This window comes from Tachyglossus aculeatus, chromosome 13, assembly GCF_015852505.1.
Source record: "Tachyglossus aculeatus isolate mTacAcu1 chromosome 13, mTacAcu1.pri, whole genome shotgun sequence".
Taxonomy (NCBI): domain Eukaryota; kingdom Metazoa; phylum Chordata; class Mammalia; order Monotremata; family Tachyglossidae; genus Tachyglossus; species Tachyglossus aculeatus.
Genome location: NC_052078.1, coordinates 23,578,545 through 23,602,649, shown reverse-complemented (window position 1 = coordinate 23,602,649; position 24,105 = coordinate 23,578,545). Strand labels below are relative to the sequence as shown.

The 24,105-nt window shown below is 48.8% G+C and overlaps 1 protein-coding gene across 2 annotated transcripts in view; it reads right to left on the bottom strand.

Annotated features, from left to right (window-relative positions):
- ABCB1 (ATP binding cassette subfamily B member 1) overlaps positions 1-22,359 on the bottom strand; it is a 59,582-nt gene extending 37,223 nt beyond the window's left edge. For both annotated transcript variants that reach the window (XM_038755517.1, XM_038755518.1), the window contains exons 1-6: positions 22,280-22,359; positions 20,484-20,557; positions 15,764-15,815; positions 12,855-13,050; positions 3,466-3,493; positions 637-828 (exon numbers count right to left, since the gene is read on the bottom strand). In XM_038755517.1, the coding sequence (XP_038611445.1) occupies positions 637-828; positions 3,466-3,493; positions 12,855-13,050; positions 15,764-15,815; positions 20,484-20,551 (536 nt within the window). In that variant the 5' untranslated portion in view covers positions 20,552-20,557; positions 22,280-22,359. The remainder of the gene's footprint in view (positions 1-636; positions 829-3,465; positions 3,494-12,854; positions 13,051-15,763; positions 15,816-20,483; positions 20,558-22,279) is intronic.
- Positions 22,360-24,105: the final 1,746 nt, after the last annotated feature.

Genomic DNA, 24,105 nt, shown 5'->3' with positions numbered 1-24,105 from the left:
GGTTCTTTGCATCGGGTACACGTCGGGGCAGAAGAACCAGGACACATGACTGCCACAGATACAGGCTCGCTCTGGGAAGGGGACTTCTTCATTTAGGTGTGTGAGCTTTGGGATGGGAAGAGGAGAAGGGAAAGGGGGGATAATTCATTCTTCATTTAGGTGTGTGAGCTTTTGGGATGGGAAGAGGAGAAGGGAAAGGTGGCCTGTTCTAACTAGGGAGAGTGCAAAAAGAAGTCAGACATGGTCTCAAGCGTACTCTTCTCTTCCTTCTCCCCTCCTTTCCTCTACTTTTTCCTCCTGCTCCCTTTATTGCTAGATTTAATTATCATAAGACCCTACATAATAGCGCACACCATGGTTTGGGGTTGCCAAAATTCTGCAAAAAAGTAGAGCAAGTAAATATGGTGTGTATACACACCCACCCACACTGTCACAACCCCCATTTTCCAGATGAGGCAGCTGAGGCCCAGAGAAGGGAAATGACTTTCCTTCCCTGGCCGCGTACGGGCCGCCTCCATGCCCCCGGCCCCTCCCTGGACGGCGCGGAGTTCCGAGCATCCTCGGGCCCACCACGCGAGACAGGGATAAGCCTCCGGTGGGGGGGTCTCTTGGGAAGTGACGGACGATCGGACTCACTCGGACAGTCGGGTGTTCAGTTCCCCCACGTCGTGGACGTCAAACCAGCTCACTTCCTGCCGCAAGATAGCGTGGAAGAAGTGTTGCCGGATTTTCTTGATCTGCCGCCCGGCCGCCAGAGTCCAGAAGGCCACCTGGACATAGGCAACCACCAGCACTCCGGCTCCCACGCCACAGTAGTAGTACGCATACCTGCAGGACAGTAGCCACACTCAGCTGCACGCTCCGTTTCCCCCTCCCCACCCCCTGCCCCCAATGCCCGCTCTCCCTAGATCCACCTCTCAGGATTTAGGGTGGCATTGGATGGCCCATTGCCTGCCCCACCCAAGATAGCCTTGGAGCCTGTTGGAAACCAACCAGACATCATCATCATAATAATAGTAAATAATAATAATACTACTTGTGGTATTTGTTAAGCACTTACTATGTGCCCGGCATTGTTCTAAGAGCCAGGGTGGATACAAGCAAATTGAGTTGGACACAGCTGCCGTCCCCCGTGGGGCCCACAGTCTTAGTCTCCATTTCACAATTGAAGTAACTGAGGCACGGAGAAGTGAAGTGACTCATCCAAGGTCACGCAGCAGACAAGTGGCGGGTACGGGATTAATATTGACTGAAACCACTCTCCCTCAGCATCCTCAGTCCCAGGTGCTTGGCCTAGTGGGAAACGCTATGGCCGAGGAGTCAGAGGATCTGTGTTCGAACCCTCCTTCCGCCACTTACCTGCAGTGTGCCCTCAGGTGAGCAACTTAACTTTTGTGCCTCAGTTTCCACAACTGTCAAGTGGGGATTCAATATCTGTTCTCCCTCACGCTTTTGACTGTGAGACTTTCGACATTTGGACACAAATGTCTTAAACCTTGCTTGCCGGGCCTGAGTTTAGAAGCTATTGGGCATCCCTCTCCCGGAAGACGCGGTTTAGAAGAAACAGCTTCTATCGATCGTATTTACTGAGCATTTACTGCACGCAGAGCACTGCACTAAGCGCTTTGGGAGTAAAATACCAGAGAGTCGTTGACGCGTTCCCTGCACACAATGAAATTACAGTCTAGAGGGGGAGACGGATGTTAATAGAAATAAATTATGAATAAGTGGGGTGAATGAAGAAAATAAATAATAGAGAAACAGCATGGTAGAGTGGATGGAGCCCGGGCCTGGGAATCGGAAGGTCACGGGGTTCTAATCCCGCCTCCGCCACTCGTCAGCTGTGTGACTTTGGGCAAGTCGCTTCACTTCTCTGTGCCTCAGTTACCTCACCTGTAAAATGGAGATTGAGACTGTGAGCCCCATGTGGGACAGGGACTGTGTCTAACTCGATTGGCTGGCATCCACGCCAGCTCTTAGTAGAGTGCCTGGCACATTGTAAGCGCCTTACAAATCCCATCTTATTATTATTATTATTATTATTATACAGGGTGCATATCCAAGTAGAAGCAGCATGGCTCAGTGGAAAGAGCCCGGGCTTTGGAGTCAGAGGTCATGGGTTCACATCCCGTCTCTGCCAATTGTCAGCTGTGTGACTTTGGGCAAGTCACTTAACATCTCTGGGCCTCAGTTCCCTCATCTGTAAAACGGGGATGAAGACTGTGAGCCCCCTGTGGGACAACCTCATCACCTTATAACCTCCCCAGCGCTTAGAACAGTGTTCTGCACATAGTAAGCGCCTAATAAATGCCATCATCATTATTATTATTATTAAGTACAAGAGTGATGCAAAAAGTCGGCTTCTAGGTCCATTCGGCGTCGACTCAAACAACTCAGCCTACCAGCCCTCCCTCAATCCAGACAGAGGATTGTTCATTAAGACTAGGGTTAATGGATAACTAATTAATGAATTATTATCCCAGATCTAAAAACTAACTGGCAGCTCCCCCCTCCACTTCCTAGCCTCTGACCCAGCAGGAAACTCTTTTCCAATCCCCAGGCTGCCCCACCATGACCTAGTGGGTAGAGCACAGACAGGGAGGCAGAATGACCTGGGTTCTAATCCCGGACTCCTCCCCTTCCCTGCTGTGTGACCTTGGGCAGGTCACTTCACTTCTCTGGGCCTCGGTTACCTTGTCTGCAAAATGGGGATTGACCTTGAGCCCCACTTGGAACACGGAACAGGTGTCCAACCTGACTAGTTTCCATCTACCACAACTCTTAATACATAGAAAGTGCTTAAAAAATATAAAAAAACCCCCCAAAAAATCCATAAATAGACCTGATCAAAAAATAGTTAAGAGTCCTTGCTCGGATCACTGAATATAGTTAAAGCCAGTTCACCTATGTCTTCGCTAAATTCATTTCGCAAAGATCACGACATGTAAAAATGCTTTTAAAACTCCTGTGGTTCAAGAAGGCTTTAGATAGCTATAACTGAATAGGAAGTTTTTGGCTTACCCCTCTTTAGTGAGGAATCATGAGGATGCAGACTGTAAGCTCATTGTGGGCAGGGAAAGAGTCTGTTTAATGTTGTCTTGTACTCTCCCAAGCGCTTAGTTCAGTGTTCTGCACACAGTAAGCGCTCAACAAATGGGATTGAATGAATGAATGAGATCGTCCCTTCTCACCACATGGGTCCACCTAGCATCCTGTTGCCACTGGCAGAGAACCGATACTGTACTGAGCGGCTCAGCATAGCACCCGTTAGATGGCAAGTCCACGTGTCCGTTGGCTTCTCTACTGTTTGCTTTTTGTTGTGTAACAAAAATTCCCCTCTACAGGTAAATCCCAGGGTACTAAGAAATATTCCAGACTCTGTTTGGGAACTTTCCTAGGGTTCTGCAGAATTTGGCAACATTAAGATTTGGGACATTATCTTAAAATAGCAAAGGAGCCACTTACTCGGTCATTTTCTCCTCCAGGTCAATAGCTAAAGAAAAACAAAGGACAAAAATTACATTTTTGGCTTTTATCCTGGCAAAATGACATTTTAAATTTGAAGAGTACAACTGAAGCAGCTTTCAATACAGTCTTCCTCCAAGGTACGTGTATACATACTATGAGTCAAGATATGAATTCAGTAACCATGAAGAGTGAATATAGAGGTGTATTTTCGTAATAATTTGAATACCGTGGTGTTCCATTTGTAAAAGTTGAGCCCCTTACCTGGGCACAACTTCTTTATACCAAAGGACAAAAATATTCCCTAGAATTTAGTCTCTACCTTGACAACAAAAGCGACCTGACCTGAGCGTTTCAAACCAAGTAAAGGAGTAAAAGTTCCCTTTGGTTAAAAATGAAAATATAACCTATCGTTCAAGTCTCCAACTTTTGTAGACAAGACACTGCTAAATCCCTCGAATAGCAATAACACAGCCACATTGAAAAATCTTTTTCAACTCAAAGAAAAGTCTCATCATGTCCAAGTCAAGTCAAAACTATCCACACCAATGAAGTTGTTTTTTTGTTTTGTTTTGTGTTAAATGGTGTGTGTTAAACACTTACTATGTGCCAGGCTTTGAACTTTGAACTTTGTGCCAGGCTTTGCTGGGGTAGATCCAGGCTAACCAGGTTGGACACAGTCCCTGTCCCACATGGGGCTCACAGTCTTAACTCCCATTTTAAAGGTGAGGGAACTGGGGCACAGAGATGTGATGTGAAGTGACTTGTCCAAGGTCACCCGACAGACAGGTGGCAGAACCAGGATTAGAACCCAGGTCCTCACCAGGACAGCCTGAAACTCTTTCAGGGAAAACGGGGAACATTTAGACATTGGAAAGCAAGTGACTTTCCCCGAAGAGTTTGGTCCAAATCATTAAGGGCTTAGTATAGTGCTCTGCACACAGTGAATGCTCAATAGATACTTTCAATTGATTCCACCGTCCCACAAGAGACTCAGAACACCTCTAACCCAAAAGTATCTCAGAGCACATCTGGTCCTCGACATTATCCTGACCTCCTCCCAGGTTTCCAAGTAGAATCTAGATCAGAACTGCCCTGGTTTCCCTCCAGATAATCACCCGGGAAACGTGGGCAAAGGTCACCGTCACTAAATGTCCTCCTCTGCCAGGTGTTTCTGACCTACCTGCCCAGAACATGGGCGACTCAGTCAAGAGACAGAGATGAAATGATCAAAAATCCCTAGCTCAGCTCATATCTCTTCCTGCAGCCCTCCTAACAATCATAATAACAATGATAATAATAATATTGTGTGTTAAGCACTACGTGTCCAGCATCGTTCTAAGCGCTGGAGTGGATACAGGATTCAAGGTTGGACATAGGTCCTAAATAGGAGGGAGTAGGATTTAATCCCCATTCTACAGATGAGGAAACTGAAGCCAAGGTCACACGGCACGGCGGTGGTGGGGCCTGGATTAGAACCTAGGTCCTCCGACTCCCAGGACCGTGCTCTTTCCACTAGGCCACACTGCTCAGAGATTTACAGTGAGCACAATAGAGACTAAATGGATCAAAGGAAAATTCAGAGTTTTTAAGGTTTCAGAGGATGGGCTGCCATTTTATAACAAGTCTTCAGTGCTCCCCTCACCCTGTTGAATTTCAACTTTTTCTCCATCGGGAACTGAGTGACTTTCAGTGGAGATGAATAAGTGCACATAAAAAACCCCCCAAAAGTTCAAAGTTTATGACCCTCCCGAAAGCAGCCACACCGTCTACCTCCTCTAGATCCTATCCTGAGATCACCCCGACTATTTCACCCCTCATGAAGTTTGGGGCCTCAGTTTCCTCACCCCACGCATCTGGCTGGAGGCTGGTTTGTCCCAAACCGCAGGTCTGAGTAACTCTGTGCCCCAAAAGGTTTGGATGACCAGATCACGAGGGTGAGCATTTTTCTGAGAAAACCCAAGTCGGCTTTGGCTAAACAAACTTTTGATCATCGAAAACTGGCCACAGACCTAATTAGTGTGTGTAATCAAGTTCACTGGGTACACCCAGATAGGAGAACGATTAATGGTCTTAATATAACCTCTCGCTACAAATATATTCACGCTAAGCAAATGGTTTTACACGCAAGCGCTCATAATGGGATAAGGAACCTCCTTACCCCAAGAAGATAGCACTGCTGGTGAAATTTGCCTGTGGGTGCACGTGTATCTGAGAAGGATAAGGCCTAGTGAAAGGAGCCTGGGCCTGGGAATCAGGTCTTGCGTTCTAATCCCGGCTCCTCCACCTGGCTGCTGTGTGCCTTTGGGCAAGTCACTTTGCTTCTCTGCACCTCAGTTCCCTCATCTGTAAAATGGGGATTAAGACTGTGAGCCCCATGTGGGACAGGGACTGTGTCCAACCTGATTACCCTGTACCTACCCCGGCACTTGGAACAGTGCTTGGCACAGAGTAAGCGCTTAACTACCACAATTATTATCATTATATTAATAAAGTGAGACCCACTCCCGACCCCAAAACACACACGCACACAAACACCCTTGACTGTCCCATGTTGGGATGTTAATTTTATTTTATATAAAATATGGGGCTCTTTCTGCTTTTGTCTAATCCTAGATTCTAATTCTCTCAGAGCTTTTCTTCAAAAGCTATTTGTTAAGCACTTACTATGCGCCAAGCACTGTTCTATGCACTGGGGTAGATACAAGTTAATCAGGTAGGACACAGTCCCCGTCCCATATGGGCTCACGGTTTTAATCCCCATTTTACAGATGAGGTAACTGAGGCCCAGAGAAGTGAAGTGACTTGCCCAAACTCACCCAGCAGACATGTGGCGGAGCCAAGATTAGAACCCGTGACCTTCTGACTCCCAGGCCACAATGCTTCTTGTTGGATATAGTCCCTATCAGGGCTCAAAGTCTTAATCCCTACTTCACAGATGAGGTAACAGAGGCTTAGAGGAGTGAAGTGACTTGTCCAAGGTCACACAGCAGATGAGTGGTGTCCTTTGACGTCCTCTTTCCACAAAGCCATGCTGCTTCTCACTGCTTAGTTTATCTGTGCTTAGCCATACAGAAAGCACTCAGAAAATACAATGATGGTTATTACCAAGAATAACTTCTCTCTGGTTCTAGATCCAGAGTGAAACTTTGAAAGGGAAGCATGGAAGGGGGAGTAAAAGATGAGAAAAGAAGAAAGAGGAGGAGAGGGTGGGAAGAGGAAAAGAAAAGATGGGAAGGCAGGGGGGAAAGAAGGAGAAATACTCTCCCTCCTCCTCCTCTTCCACTGCCACCAGAGATTTCATGAGCCCTTCGCAAATTGCAGGTTTATAGTACTCACCCAAGCACTTAGTACAGTGCTCTGCACACAGTAAGTGTTCAATAAATGTGACTGATTGCCTTCTCTGACCTACAGGCCTACAAAGATTAAACCAATCCTCCTTCCATCTCTCCCCTGATCTATCCAGCCAGCCCAGAGAGACTCCAAAGATGAGGCAAAGGTTGTGGCTTTAGAATCGATACAGTGGCTCTTGAAATCTTGAGCAACAATAATAATAATCATAATATTAGTTTAGCACTTACTGTGTACCAAGCACTGTACTAAGTGCTGGGGTAAATACAAGAGAGTCAGGTCCCACGTGGGGCTCACAGCATAAGTATAAGCTATGGAGAAGCAGCGGGACCTAGCGGGAAGAGCCCAGACATGGGAGTCAGAGGATCTGAGTTCTAATCCCTGCTCCACTGCTTGTATTTATTTGTATCGATGTCTGTCTCCCCACCTTTAGACTGTGAGCTCGATGTGGGCAGGGAATGTCACTGTTTATTCTTGTATTGTACTTTCCCTAGCGCTTAGTACAGTGCTCTGCACATAGTAAGCACTAAATATCATTGAATGAACGAATTTGTCTACTGTGTGACTTGGGGTAAGTCACTGATTTACCCTTCACTTCTCCGTGCCTTAGTTCCCTCATTGGCAAAATGGGAATTCAATACCCATTCTCCTTCCTACTGACTGCAGGTATCATGTGGGACCATATTATCTTGGATCTACCTCAGTATTTAGCTCAGTGCTTGACACATCATAAGCACTGAACAAATTACTCCGTTACTCCCACAAGAGTGGACCCAGCAGCCTGGTGAGTCCCTTTCGAAAGATTTTTAGGAAGAGCCGAATTCCAGAGATGATCTAGAAAACAGTGTTAGAAAGCAGCAAATGCATCAGCGTGGAAATCTCCTTTTCCACTCTCTCTGTATACACAAAAATGATTGAGGATGGCCCATATGACATGAGTATTTCTGTGATTCACTATTCTAAACACTTGAAAAAGTTCAACAGAAGCTCTAAAAACTGGCTGTAATGTTATCTTCAGACAGGACTGATCCATGTGAAATGATTTCAGAGCGTAGGTGGAAGCAGAGAAGCAACATTACCTAGTAGAAAGAGCCCGGACGTGGGAATCAGAGGTCGTGGGTTCTAATCCCAGCTCTTCCCCATGTCTGCTGTGTGACCTTGGGCAAGTCACTTAACTTCCATGTGCCTCAGTTACCTCATCTGTAAAACGGGGATCAAGACTGTGAGTCCCATGAGGGACATGGACTGTGTCCACCCTGATTACCTTGTATCTATGCCAGCGCTTAGAACGGTGCTTGGCACATAGCAAGCACTTAATACCACAATTATTATGCTCCCATTCTGTGCATTTTAAAGGTATATTTAAGAGAAGCAATGTTGCTTAGTAGAAAGAGCACAAGCTTGGGACCTGGGTTCAAATCCCAGCTCTGTCGCTTGTCAGTTGGGTGACTTAGGACAAGTCACTTAACTTCTCTGTGCCTCAGTTCCCTCATTGGTAAAAGGGGGATTAAAACTGGGAGCCCCAGGAGGGATAAGGACTGTGCCCAACCTATCTACTATCTATCCCACTGCTTCAGTACAGTACCAGGAGCATAATAAGAAATTAATAAATACCATTAAAAAAAGGATCCCAAGCACCAGGGGGAATATGACAGTGATCAACGCTGATTAGCACCAAATTAGGACATGATTCCCTGCTTTCAGAGGCACTTAAATTCTGGCAAACAGCCCAGACGAAGCAGGATGCTCTTTTCTAAACTCCAGGGATTGAGAGAGGAAGTCTATAAACAAATTATCATGTTTGCAGGCAAGTCGATCTTGGGCTAATTCTATCATCAAAAAAGCTAGCAACCCTTTTGCCCCGCTAGGAATTTCTGGCCGCCCAGCTGACCCTCAGATTATTCCGTCCTTCCCGTCCAGTGTAGTGATCACAAATGTTAAAAAGCAGAAGCCCCAAAACGGCCCCTAAGTAGGAGTTTTTGGCTTCTTCACCCGTGAGTGGCCAAGGGCCCAGGCTTGGGATATGCCCTTAGTATAGTGCTTTGCACATAGTAAGTGCTCAGTAAATACAATTGAATGATTATGCTGTGGCTTCTTGCCACAAAAGCTCGATTGCAATAATAATAATAATTTTTGGTAAGTGCTTACTATGTGTCAAGGGCCGTATTAAGAACTAGGATAGAAACAAGTTAATCAGGTCCTACATGGGACTCCCAGCGTAGTGGATAGGGTTCTAATCCTGGCTCCACCACTTGTCTGCTGTGTGACTTTGGGCAAGTCTCTTCACTTCTCTGGGCCTCAGTGACCTCATTTGGAAAATGAGGATTAAGGCTGTAAGCCCCACGTGGGACAACTTTACCTTGTATCTACCCCAGAGCTTAGAACAGTGCTTGGCACATAGTAAGCACTTAATGAATACCATAGTTATTATTAAGTAGGAGGGAAAGCAGGTACTGAATCACTATTTTGCAGATGAGGGAACTGAGTGACGCGCCTTGCCCAAGGTCACACAGACAGCAAGTGGTGATTTCAGGTTCCTTGGCTGTGGTAGCCTTGCCCAGGATTTCCCAGGCATCTGAGGAAGCAGCACGGCCTGAAGGAAAGAACCTGAGCCTGAGAGTCAGAGGACTTGGGTTCTGATGCCAACTCCGCCACTTGTCTGCTGTGTGACCTTGGACAAGTCACTTCACTTATCTGGGCCCTCCAGCTCTCACCACTGTGCCTCCAGCTCCTTCTCACTTCCCGTCACCCACTGCTCACTGGCAACATCCCTTCCAAGCCCGTGGTTCCACAGAACTACTGCATCGGCCCCCTCAATTCCCTCCCCGCCTCTTGTTTCTTCCCCCTCCACTCCATACTTCACCCTGTTCCCCAGATCATTTTTCTACCAAAAAAATTTCCATCCACATTTCCCTACTCCTCAATCATCTCTGGCGGTTGCCCATCCACCTCCGCATCAAAGAGAAACTCTTTTCCTCTGGATCAAACGGAAACTCTTTACTCTTTTTTTCAAGCACTCCATCTCCTTGCTCCCTCCTCTCTTAACCTGGCTGACTTCCTAATACAACCCAGCCCGCACACTTTGCTCCTCTAAAGCCAACCTACTCACTGTACCTCAATCTCATCTCTCTCCCGGCTGACCCCTCAGCCACATCCCAACTCCTTCCCCTTTACATCCAACAGACACCCAACTCTTCCCATTTTCAGTGCCTTTTTAAAATCCCACCTCCTCCAAGAAGCCTTCCCTAAGCCCTCATCTCCCCTCCTCCCTTCCCTCCTGTGTCACCTTTGAGCTTGGATTTATCCCCTTTATTCACCCTATTCTTGGTTCCATGGCACTTAGGTACATATCCAAAATTCATTTCAATGTCTCTCTCCCTCTCTAGATCGTAAGCTCCTTTAGGGTAGGGAATATGTCTACCAACTCTGGCAGATGTCCTCTCCCCCCAAGCTGTCCCCCGCAGCTGCAGCCTTGGGAGCAGAGCCAGGGGTGGACTGGAGCAGGGGCGATTCAGCTCGGCACCCCTCCCCTCCTCTCCCTGCCCTTTCCTGGCTGGGAATCTGGGGAGGAGCAAGGCCACAGACAAGGAGGAGCCGCATTTCCCGGACCGTCCAGGACGACCTCGGGGGTGGGGGTTGGATGGGAATCCTTGCCCACCCAGGGTGTGCCCACCCAGGGGAGGGTGCAGTGGGTACGGTAACTAGTCCCCTCTCTCACCGCAGCCGGCCCACACTCCTTGCCCTGGTCCCGTTGGATGGTATTGGTTGTGGGTTCTAATCCCGTCGCCACCACCTGTCTGCTGTGTGACCTTGGACAAGTCGCTTCACTGCTCTGGGCTTCAGTTACCTCAATTATAAAATGAGGATTAAGTCTGTAAGCCCCATGTGGGACAGGGACTGTGACCAAACCAATTTGCTGGAATCCACCCTGGCGCTTAGTACAGGGCCTGGAACATAATAAGAACTTAACAAATACCACAATTACTATTATTTATAGGTTCCTTTTGACGCCTAGGCCTGTGCCCGACAGACTAGGCCACACTGCTCATCTTGACTTGCTCAGACTTGCTCAGACCTTCTCTTCTCTTCCCCTGCAGCTCCTGCCTCGGCTCTATGAGAGGGGTCGGTCACGTCCATGAAAGAACCTTTCCAAAGGAGGTCAAGAGATAAAGATGGAGCGAGAGAGAGAGCAGGAAGCCGAGATGGGGCACGACCCAATGAAGTCAGAGCAGGGTGACCTGATGGCATCACCCTCATTGTGCGCTATCGCATCTCACTAGGTTGTGCATGCCAGAGGTAGGGCCGCAAAATCCAATTTTTTCCATCCCACAGGAGAGTTAAACTCATCCTATCTCCGAGGGCAGGGATTCATCATCTGTCTTCGAATCCCTCGGCAACTAACTCCCTCAGAGTGGCCGTTGGTTTATTCGCTGGCATGGAGAAGGAAGAGAAGCAGCAAGGCCTAGCAGATAGAGCCCGGGCCTGGGAGTTAGGAGGTCATGGGTTCTAATCCAGGCTCTGCCACTCTATCCGCTGTGTGACCTTGGGCAAGTCACTTCATTTCTCTGGGCCCCAGTTACCTCGTCTGTAAAATGGGGATTGAGACTGTGAACTCCACGTGAGATGGGGACTGTGTCCATCCCGATTTGCTTGTATCCACCCCCGGCGCTTAGTTCAGGGCCTGGCACATAGTATGTGCTTTACAAACACCATAATAATAATAATAATAAGGAATTACTGCAACCTGAAATGGAATTCTCCAATATTCAAGTATTTATCTGGGGCAAAAATAGGTTAGAGCTTGGAAAGGTTTTCTAGAACAAGTTGAGGGCAAAGAAAGCTTCTTAATTTTTCAAAAAACAAAGATAATTCTGTCCTTCTGAGTCCCTCTGACAATACGTTTTGGATCAACAAGGTGACAGAGGTGACATATTCTGTCACTGCCATCTCTTTCACTGCTTATCACCGTGCAAGTTCAGGGAATGAAAACGCAACTCCCTACAGCCCGTTTGCCTGCCTAGGAGAGGAAAGAGTGTTTCCTTTTGCACCGTCTCAGGGGAGAACTGCAAAGAAAAGAGCTTTCATGTGATGTTCATCATCAAGAGACCCTTTCCTACATCGGGGACACAATGACGTTTTGTGTTTAAGCCTCCGGAGTACACAGGATATTTGCCTACAGAAAAAGCAAACAAATCTTTGCCCGGTCATAGCCTGTGGGACCGGGGACCAGTAGCGGTGAGAATCGAGTCGCCTCCCAACCCTCGGAGTGACTTGGCCTGTTCCAAGATCTCCGGGGCAGATGAGGATCAAGGCTGACAAGCTGAATTTGAGACCCCTGGCCATAGTCTTCTAGAGGGGGGCTCCCAGCCCACTTTAGCAGAAGAGTCTGTGTCAGAACCATCTCAATTTGAGGCCCTCTCAAGCCCCCTGACCGTAATTCAAGGTAGCACTAAGAATTCCAAAGCTTCCTTAATGCCCCATCTAGCACAGGTAGCATACGGATATTGTGGAAAGAGCACGGGCCTGGAAATCAGCAGACCTGGGTTCTAATCCTGGCCCCAACACTTGCCTTCTCTAGACTGTGAGCTCGTTGAGGGCAAGGAATGTGTCTGTTTATTCTTCCATTGTACGCTCCCAAGCAATTTAGGCCAGTGCTTTCCACACAGAAAGCACTCAATAAATACGACAATCAATGAATGAACTCTGGGCAAGTCACTTTGCTTCTCTGTGCCTCGCTTACCTCATCTTGATCCCCATTTTACAGGTGAGGTATGAGGCCTAGGGAACAATAATGATGGTATTTGATAAGCGCTTACTATGTGCCGACCACTGTTCTAAGTGCTGGGGTAATCAGGTTGTCCCACGTGGGGCACACAGTCTTAATCCCCATTTTACAGATGAGGTAACTGAGGCCCAAAGAAGCAAAGTGACTTGCCCCAGGTCACACAGGCGGTGGAGCCGGGATTTAGACTCCTCTGACTCCGGAGTCCTTGCTCTCGCCACTGGGTCTGCGCTGCTTCCAGGTTAACGGAACTTACCCGTCCAGTTCTCCGGGACAGAACCCGTCCAGTTCCCATCTGGAAATGAGACATTTTCAAATGTTCCAAAATCAGCGAAGCTGTCTGTCATTTCTCCAAAGATGAGCATTATGCAGGGGAGAGCTGCTCCATGGATCATTGCTGCCAGAGTTCCCAAAAACATGTACAGCTTGTCCAGACAACTTGAATAACGAAACTGAAGGAAGACACGGGGCGAAGGAAGGTTATCAGGCGGGGGAAGCTCTTTTACCTTTATAGCACCTTTAGGAAATTTTAAAAAATAAACCACCCAATCAACTGCTAAAACCCAAGTTTAGAATTCAAAGATGGAATCCAGTAAGACCCTCCTCTTCTCCCCTAGGGAACCCAGGTGTGCCTCAAGTTGGAAAATTCATTCCTTCATTCAATCGTATTTCATTCGATCATATTTATTGAGCCCTAACTGTGTGCAAAGCACTGTACTAAGCACTTGGGAGAGAACAATATAACAATAAGCGGACACATTTCCTACCAAGAAGCTCCGCACGGCAATGTCTTGAGTTAGTGGGAGAGTGGTTTTGGAAAGGGGCGGCTTATGGGGGAGGAACTGACCCAAGCCAAGTAATAATAATAATAATGATGGCATTTGTTAAGCACTTACTATGTGTAAAGCACCATTCAAAGCACTGGGGGGGATATAAGGTAATCAGGTTGTCCCACATGGGGCTCAGAGTCTTAATCCCCATTTTCCAGATGAGGTAACTGAGGCACAGAGAAGTGAAGTGACTTGCCCAAAGTCACACAGCTGACAAGGGGTGGAGTCAGGATTAGAACCCAGGACCTCTGACTCCCAAGTCCGGGCTCTTTCCACTGAGCCACGCTGTAAGCAAGGTTGGGCCCTACTTCGACACCCCATCCATTTGTTAAGCACTTACTATGTGCCAAGCACTGTACTAAGCGCTGGGGTGGATGCAAGCTAATCGGGTTGGACACAGTCCCTGGCCCCCATAGGGCTTTCACAGTCTCAATCCCCGTTTTACGGATGAGATTTAGTCCCATCTTCTTGCTAGATTCAGAGGGCTCCCGGAGGGGACGGGCGTGGAAATTGATTTGATCTCTGATTGCAGATCTGTCTCGGTTCCAATTTGGGTCATAAATGAGAAAGCTGGAGCCTATCTTGGTGGCTGTCTGTGGCCAACAATAATAATAAATGATAATTACTGTGGTATTTGTTAAGTGCGTTCTACGTGCCAGGCACTATGCTAAGTGCTGGGGTGGAAACAAGCAAATCGGGGGGGGGGGGGGACACGGTCCCTGTCTCCACATGGGGCCCGCAGTCTGAATCTCCATTTTACAGATGAGGTAACTGAGGCCCAGAGAAGTGAAGCGACTTGCCCAAGGTCACACAGCAGACAAATGGCGGAGCCGGGAGTAGAACCCAGATCCTTCTGACTCCCAGGACCGGGCTCTATTCACTAGGCCACGCTGCTTCTCTATCGCCAAGGCAGTCATGGCCAGGCTGCCACTGGTGTAAGCTCGTTGCGGGCAGGGAATGGGTCTGTTATATCATTCCAAGCACTTAGCGCAGTGCTCCATACACAGTAAGCGCTCAATAAATACCACTGATCGACTGTCCTTTCCTTCATGAGGCAGAAAACAGACCCATCCACAGATCACCAAGATAAAGCCCATGCCCGGGAGTCAGAAGGTCATAGATTCTAATCCCGGCTCTGCCACTTGTCTGCTGTGTGACCTCGGGCAAGTCACTTCACTTCTCTGGACCTCAGTTACCTCATCTATAAAATGGGGATTGAGACTGTGAGCCCCACATGGGACAGGGACTGTGTCCAACTAGTTTGCTTGTATCCACCCAGGGCTTACTATGTGCCTGTCACATAGTAAGCACTTAACAAATACCATAATTATTATTACCATCATCAAGCCTATTCTGTCAAAATAGTCATCCTAGGGGGTAAACCAGTCTGTTGGTAGGGGTAGAATCACACCCATAGTTCTCTAAAAAGAATCAGATTGCAATTAGAAATAGATCAATCAATCAATCAATCAATCAATCGTATTTATTGAGCGCTTACTATGTGCAGAGCACTGTACTAAGCGCTTGGGAAGTACAAATTGGCATCACATAGAGACAGTCCCTACCCAACAGTGGGCTCACAGTCTAAAAGGGGGAGACAGAGAACAGAACCAAACATACCAACAAAATAAAATAAGTAGGATAGAAATGTACAAGTAAAATAAATAAATAAATAAATAAATAGAGTAATAAATATGTATGTACATATTTATCAAGCATATTTATCAAGAGATCAAGCTGGTAAGCTCATTGTTGGGAGGGAATGTATCTGTTGAAATACTGCACTCTCCCAAGCACTCAGTACAGTGCTCTGCACACACTAAGCGCTCAATAAATACGGTTGAATGAACTTATATCTACCCCAGTACTTAGAACAGTGTTTGGCACAGAGTAAGTGTTTAACAAATATCACAGAAGTACCCCTTCTAGACTGTGAGCCCGTTGTGAACCCGTTGTTGGGTATGGATTGTCTCTGTTGCTGAATTGTACTTTCCAAGTGCTTAGTACAGTGCTCTGCACACAGTAAGTGCTCAATAAATGACTGAATGAATGAAAAGTATTATAATTATTCAGAACTAAACATGTGGAGCCAGAGAAGAAGTTTTATATGTAAGACTGAAGTGTAAAATCCCAATAAATCTGGTCTGGAAGTCATCTATCTATTTAAGGAGGACATACCCGGCAAAGCGAATGTAACCAAACAAACCCCAGGTTTGGGAGCTTAACACTTGCCCTTTCCTCAGCCTGGGATGCCCACTCACCATACAAAGAAGGCGGGGTGGGGGAGAGATCAGAGACAAAGGGAGGCAAAGGACATTATGCTATGGTCAGTTACCATGGTGAAGATGCCAACGACGGGCTTCTTTTCCTTTTCCTTCTTTTTCTGGCTGAAAGATATAAGCAGAGAAAGCATTCACTTAAATTCTGTAGACTTCAAACTCCTTGAGGGTAGGGATCTTGCTTCCCAATTCTATTAATAACGATGGTAATTGTTAAGCCCTCATTATGGGTCAAGCACTCTTCTAAGGTCCGGGGTAGATACGAGCTAATCAGGTTGGACACAGTCCCTGTCCCACATTGGGCTGTACTTTCCCAAGTGCTCAGTGCGGGGCTGTGCACACGGTAAGTGTTCAAAAAATACCACCGAACGATCTTAAAGGAAGCAGAAGGGGTGGACAGAACAATTCACCGTTTCCTAATAATTGCAGAATTTATAAAGAGCTTACTATGTGCCAGGCCCTGTACTAAACGCTAGGGTAGATTCAAGATAATCCAATTGGATACAGCTTTACTTGTACATATTTACGATTCTTGTTAATTATATGCATGAAGCTTTAATTCTATTTGTTCTGATGATTTTGACATCTGTCTGCATGTTTTGTTTTGTTGTCTGTCTCCCCCTTCTAGACTGTGAGCCCATTACTGGGTAGGGACAGTCTCTATATGGTGCCGACTTGTACTTCCCAAGTTCTTAGCACAGTGCTCTGCACACAGTAAGCGCTCAATAAATACGATTGAATGAATGAATCAATGTCCCACATAGAGCTCAAAGTCTTCATCCCCATTTTACAGATGTGGTAACAAGCCTAGAGAAGGGACTTGCCCAGGGTTAAACAGTAGACAAGTGGCAGAGTCAGGAGTAGAACCCAGGTCCTCCTGACTCCTGGGCCCCTGCTCTAACCACTAGCCCACACTGCTTCCCTTTTATTCTAACGGGGGACAGTAAGTCCTCTAACTTTGCCAGAACATATTTAGAAATAGTGCGTGCCCCGTGAGTTTAGTTGGGGGGGGACACCCCAAAAAAACCCAAAACTACCCCAACCATCATTTCTAGTTCACTCAATGTCTCTCTCTCACTCACACACACATTTTTGCTTTCCTCCTATCTAAAAAAGATTTTAGTGACTGACTTTCATTGCACTACACAATCTGTGAAGTCTGAGATGGTCTAAGGTTCTCAAGTGCTTAGTATAGCGATCTGCACAGAATAGGTGCTCAGGGAACACTAACAATAATTGTGGTATTTGTTAAGCCCTTATTGTGTGTCAAGAGGGGAGAAGCAGTGCGGCCTACTGGATAGAGCCCAGGCCCAGGAGTCAGAAGGATCTGGGTTCAAATATCAGCTCCACCACTTGTCTGCTGTGTGAGCTCGGGCAAGTCGCTTCACTTCTCTGGGCCTCAGTTACCTCATCTGTAAAATGGGGATTGAGACTGTGAGCCCCACGCGGGACAGGGACTGTGTCCAACCTGACTTGCCTGTATCCGCCCTGACCCTTAGTACTGTGCCTGGCACATAGTAAGCCCTTAAATACCATAAAAGACAAAAATACAAAAAAAGATCAGGCGCAGACACTGCTCCATATGGGGCTCACAGTCTAATGGAGAATGAGAACAACTATTTCATCTCCATTTTACAGGCAAAGAAACTGAGGCATAGAGAAGTAGTGACTTGCCCAGGGTCACACTGTAGGCAAGTAAGGGAGCCAGGATTAGTATGTAGATCTCTCAACTACCAGGACTGTAATTTTTTCCCCTAAGCTGCACTGCTTCTCTAGTAACCGTGAGATGAAACTGAACCGTGAGATGAAACTGATCAGAAGAATCTGTTAGCCATAAACCAATGTATACACACACACCCTTGCAAGGGTGCCAATCGTATTTACTGAGCGTTTAGTAATAATAATAATGATGGCATTTATTAAGCACTTACTATGTGCAAAGCAATGTTCTAAGTGCTGGGGAGGTTACAAGGTGATCAGGTTGTCCCACGGCGGGGGGCTCACAGTCTTAATCCCCATTTTACAGACGAGATAACTGAGGCACAGAGTAGTTAAGTGACTTGCCCAAAGTCACACAGCTGACAATTGAAGGAGCCGGGATTTGAACCCATGACCTCTGACTCCAAAGCCCGTGCTCTTTCCATTGAGCCACGCTGCTTCTCCTGAGCTCTAGCAGTGTACCGAGCTCTTGGGAGAGTATACTATAGCAGAGTTGGAAGACACGTTCCCTGCCCACAACAAGCTGACAGTCTAGCGGGGAGATAAGATTTATAGGGTATGTACCTTAGGGCGACGGGGCTGAAGGAGGGGTGAATAAAGGGTGCAAAATCCCAAAGGTAGGAGTGAGAGGAGAGGAAAGGAGGAGGGCTTAGTCAGGGAAGGCCTCTTGGAGGTGGTGTGCCCTCAGGAAGGCTTTGAAGGTGGGCCGAATAATTGTCCGTCGGATCCGAAGAGGGAGGGCATTCCAGGCCGGAGGCAGGCCGGGGGGGGCGAGAGGTTGGCGGCGAGATACAGGCGGACACCCGCCCCATTTGGGAGTGACGAGTTCCAGACACACAAGCACGCACACACCTCTCCCATCCGGCGGACCGGTGTGTCCAGGGCGGCCCTGTCCAAGCATTGTCTCCTGACCTTCCACCAGACCATGGGCTCCCTGGTTTGACCCCTCACTTCCTGCCCTTAAGAAACCGACATTTCTCACGCTGGATCAAAGCTCAGGAATGAAATCCCAGTAAAACAGCATGGCCTAGTGGGAAAAGTACAGGACTGGGAAGCAGAAGACCTGGGTCCTAATCCTGGATCTGCCACTTGGCTTTGGGCAAGCCGCTTCTCCGTGCCTTCTGGAAGCACTTAGTACAGTGAGCGCTCAATAAATAAATGAATGGAAATTGGGGGTTGAATACCTCCACCTGATGGTATCGACGCCTGCCTACTTGTTTTGTTTTGTTGTCTGTGTCCCCCTTTTAGACTGTGAGCCCATTCTTGGATAGGGATTGTCTCTATCTGTTGCCAAATTGTACTTTCCAAGCGCTTAGTACAGTGCTCTGCACACAGTAACCGCTCAATAAGTACGATTGAATGAATGAATGAATACCTGGTCTCCTTCCTACTTAGATTGTGAGACCCCAAATAGACAAGGACTGCGTCCTACCTGATTATCTTGTAATAATAATTATGGTATAATTAATTATAATAATTAATAATTATTAAGTGCTAATTATGTGCCCAGCACTGTTCTAAGCAGTGAGACAAGATCAATCATTCATTCATTCAATTGTATTTATAGAGTGCTGTGTGCGGAGCACTGTACTAAGTACTTGGAAAGTACAATTCGGCAACAAATAGAGACAATCCCTACCCAATGAAGAAGTTAAGTTAAGTTGGACACATCCCTGTCCCACATGGGGCTCACAGTCTTCATCCCCATTTTACAGATGAGGTAACTGAGGCCCAGAGAAGTGAAGTGACATGTCCAAGGTCACACAGCAGATTTGTGGAGGAGCCGGGACTAGAACCCAGGTGCTACTGAGTTCCAGGTCAGTGCACTATCCACTAAACTGCACTGCTACCCCAGCACTTAAAACAGTGCTTGACACATAGTAAGTGCTTAATGATTTTATGGGCAGGGAATGTGTCTACTGACTCTGTTAGATTGTATTCTCCCAAGTGCATAGTACAGTGGTCTGAGTGCTCATTAAAAACCCTTATTAACAAGTGCCATTAGAAAGTAAAAAAAAACATTTTTAAAAAGCCATTTCAGCCATTGATTCCTAGCTTTTTGTGCAAGTTGGGGTGTGATGTGTATGAGGGGGGCAGGGGAGAGAAGAGGGAGTGTCTCAGCTGGGAGAATTTGCCCTGTGACTGTAAGGCCCTGGCACTGACTGGGCCAGCCTGAGCCCAGAATCCCATCCCCAGTGGAGGGGGACACCATCAGACTTTCCAAGTGAATTAACAAGCCTGAAAGTCCTTAAGTCCCTAATGGGAAACGGGTGGGCCTCCTTGGAGAGCAAGGCCTGAGAGAAGGGGGAAAGGAGAGAGAGAAGAGGGGGAAGGAGAGAGAGAGTGAAGAGGGGGAAGGAGAGAGAGAGTGAAGGGGGGAAGGAGAGAGAGAGTGAAGGGGGGAAGGAGAGAGAGAGTGAAGGGGGGAAGGAGAGAGAGAGTGAAGAGGGGGAAGGAGAGAGAGTGAAGAGGGGGAAGGAGAGAGAGTGAAGAGGGGGAAGGAGAGAGAGTGAAGAGGGGGAAGGAGAGAGAGTGAAGAGGGGGAAGAAGAGAGGAAGAAGGGGAAAGGAGAGAGAGGAAGAGGGGAAAGGAGAGAGAGGAAGAGGGGAAAGGAGAGAGAGGAAGAGGGGAAAGGAGAGAGAGGAAGAGGGGAAAGGAGAGAGAGAGGAAGAGGGGAAAGGAGAGAGAGGAAGAGGGGAAAGGAGAGAGAGGAAGAGGGGAAAGGAGAGAGAAGAGGGGGAAGGAGAGAGAAGAGGGGGAAGGAGAGAGAAGAGGGGGAAGGAGAGAGAAGAGAGGGAAGGAGAGAGAAGGGGGGAAGGAGAGAGAAGGGGGAAGGAGAGAGAGAAGAGGGGGAAAGAGAATGAAGAGGGGGGCAGGGGAAGAGGGGAGCAGGGTCCTCCCCCCTCTAAGAGGTGGGAGAGGAGGTAGGCCTCTGCAGCCTTGCGCTTTCCCACCCCCAAAAGTGACCACTGTGGCTCTTTTTTTGCAAAGTGGAGGGCATCTTGGGTCAGGTTCTTGGCGTGGCCGGCCCCCCGCGGCCCGTCGGGCGGCCCCTACCTGTCCGGGGCCGGGTGGGGTCCCCCGGGGGTCCCGGCATCTTCCTTGCGCTGCGCGTCCTGCCCCATTTCCACCTGGAGGAAGCACAACAGTCCGATCACACAGCGACCCCCACTCCTCTCGCCCACCACCCAGATGGGACCGCCCCCCCAAAAGCCCGCTCTGGGGTTGCAAAGCCAGGGGTCCCCGACTTCCTCCTGGAGGGGGCTCAGGCCGAGGGACTCCCGGCTTTCTCCTGGAGGGGTCACAAGTCTGGGGACTCCTGGGTTTCTCCTGGAAGGGTCTCAGGTCTGGGGACCCCTGGGTTTCTCCTGGAGGGTTCTCAGGTCTGGGGACCCCTGGGTTTCTCCTGGAGGGGTCTCAGGGCCGAGGATTCCTGGGCTTCTCCTAGAGGGGTCTCAGGTCTGGGGCCCCCTGGAGGGATCTTAGACCTGGGGACCCCCGGATTTCTCCTGGAGAGGGCTCAGAAGCAAGGACTCCAGGGTTTCTCCTAGAGGGGTCTCAGACCTGGGGACCCCTGAGTTTCTCCTGGATGAGCCTCGGGACCTAAGACTCCAGGGTTTCTCCTGGAGGGGTCTCAGGTCTGGGGACCCCCACACCTCTCCTGGAGAAAACTCAGGACAGAGGACTTCTGGGTTTTTCTTGGGGGAGTCATGGGTTTGGGGACCCCTGGCTTTCTCCTGGAGGGGTCTCAGGCATGGGGTCCCCTGGGTTTCTCCTGGAGGGGGCTCAGGGACGGGGACCCCAGGATTTCTCCCGGAAGGGTTTCAGGGCCGGGGACCCCTGGATTTACTCCTGGAGGAGCCTCAGGACCGAGGACCCCTAGATTTTTCCTAGACGGACCTCAGACCTAGGGACCCGGGAGTTTCTCCTGGAGAAGACTCAGAACCAGGGACCCCTGGGGTTCTCCTGGAAGGGGCTCAGGGTCCGGGGATCCCCGGGTTTCTCCTGGAGGAGCTCAGGACCGAGGACTCCTGGGTTTCTCCTGGAGGGATCTCACACCTGGGGACCCCCGGGTTTCTCCTGGAGGAGCTCAAGTCCGGGGACTCCTGGGTTTCTCCCGGAGGGATCTCAGACCTGGGACCCCCCGGGTTTCTCCTGTTGGGGTCTCAGGGTCCGGGAGTCCCCAGATTTCTCCTGGAGGAGTTCAGGGCCGGGGACCCCCGGGTTTCTCCTGGAGGAGCCTCAGGACCGAGGACTCCTGGGTTTCTCCTGGAGGGATCTCAGACTTGGGGACCCGCGGGTTTCTCCTGGAGGAACCTCAGGACCAAGGACTCCTGGGTTTCTCCTGGGGGGATCTCGGGGTCCGAGGCCCCCTGAGTTTCTCCTGGAGGAGACTCAGACCTGGGGCCCCCCGGCTTTCTCCTGGGCCGGGGACACCTGGCTTTCTCCTAGACGGATCTCAGACCTGGGGACCCGCGGGTTTCTCCTGGAGGAGACTCAGGGTCGGGGGACCCCTGGGTTTATTCCTGGAGGGATCTCAGGGTCCGGGGACTCCTGGGTTTCTCCTGGAGGAGACTCAAACCTGGGGACCCCCGGGTTTCACCTGGAGAAGCTCAGGGCCGGGGACTCCTGGGTTTCTCCTAGACTCATCTCAGACCTGGGGACCCGCGGGTTTCTCCTGGAGGAGACTCAGAGCTGGGGACCCCTAGATTTATTCCTGGAGGGATTTCAGGGTCCGGGGACCCCTGGGTTTCTCCTGGAGGGGGTCTCAGACCTGGGGACCCCCGGGTTTCTGGTGGAGGGGTCTGGGGTCCCCCGGGGTTCAGGTTCCTGCTGTGGGGGTCCGCTCTCACCTCCAGTCGCCGGGGCTCCGGCCCACGGACAGAAGGCCAGCAGGCCAGCCGACGGGTCTGCCTATCTGTCTGCAGTAGCAGGCGGCCGGGGACCCGCGGAAACTCCGCCAGCCGCCCGCACAAACCCCGCCCCCTCCGCCCAAACACCGCCTTCTCTCCCTCCCTCCCTCCCTCCGACCTATTTACTGAGCGCTTGGAAAGGATAATGACAATAATTATGATGATGGCATTGGTCGAAAAGCAAGGTGGCTCAGCGGAGAGAGCCCGGGCCTGGGGGTCATCATCATCATCATCAATCGTATTTATTGAGCGCTTACTATGTGCAGAGCACTGTACTAAGCGCTTGGGAAGTACAAATTGGCAACATATAGAGACGGTCCCTACCCAACAGTGGGCTCACAGTCTAAAAGGGGGAGACGGAGAACAGAACCAAACATAGTAACAAAATAAAATTTTGTTATTTTCAGAGGTTATTTTCAGAGGTTTGTTATATTCAGAGGTTGTGGGTTCTAATTACGGCTCCGCCACTTGGCTAAGTCACTTCCCTTCTCTGGGCCTCAGTGACCTCAGCTGGAAAATGGGGAGGAAGACTGTGAGCCCCACCTGGGACAACCTGCTTACCTTGTATCCACCCCAGCGCTTAGAACCGTGCTCGGCACATAGTAAGCGCTTAACAAATGCCAACATAATTATTATTATGATTATTATTTTTAAGCAGTTACTAAGTGCCAAGTGCTGTTTTAAGCACTGGGGGAGATACAAGGTGATCAGGTTGTCCCACGTGGGGCTCACAGTCTTCATCCCCATTTTACAGATGAGCTGAGGCCCAGAGAAATGAACTGGCTTGCCCAAATAACAATAATAACGATGGGCTTGGGAGTCAGAGGTCGTGGGTTCTAATCCGACTCTGCTAGTTGTCAGCTGTGTGACTTTGGGCAAGTTGCTTCACTTCTCTGGGTCTCAGTGATCTCATCTGTAAAATGGGGATGAAGACTGTGAGTCCCACCTGGGACAACCTGATTACCTTGTACCTACCTTGGAAGCAGCATTGCTCAGTGGAAAGAGTCTGGGCTTGGGAGTCAGAGGTCATGGGTTCTAATCCTGGCTCTGCCGCTTGTCAGCTGTGTGACTTTGGGCAAGTCACTTAACTTCTCTGTGCCTCAGTTACCTCATCTGTAAAATGGGGTTTAAGACTGTGAGCCCCACGTGGGACAACCTGATCACCTTATATCCTCCCTAGCACTTAGAACAGTGCCTTGCACATAGTAATACTTAACAAATGCCATTATTATTATTATTATTATTATTATTACTTGGGAAGCAGGGTGGCTCAGTGGAAAGAGCATAGGCTTAGGAGTCAGGGATCATGGGTTCTAATCCCTACTCCACCACTTGTCAGCTGTGTGACTTTGGGCAAGTCGCTTAACTTCTCTGGGCCTCAGTTACCTCATTTGCAAAATGGGGATTAAGGCTGTGAGCCCCACGCGGGACAACCTGATTACTTTGTATCCCCCCCAGTGCTTAGAACAGTGCTTGGCACATAGTAATCGCTTAACAAATACCATCATTATTATTATTACCCCGCTGCTTAGAACAGTGCTCGGCATATAGTAAGCACTTAAATACCATCATTATTAATATTATTAACAATAATAATAATAATCCTGGCTCTGCCACTTGTCAGCTGTGTGACCTTGGGCAAACCACTTAACTTCTCTGGGCCTCACTGACCTCACCTGACTTCATTTGGAAAATAGGGATGAAGACTGTCAGCCCCAGGTGGGACAATCCCATTACCTTGTACCTATCCCAAAGCTTAGAACAGT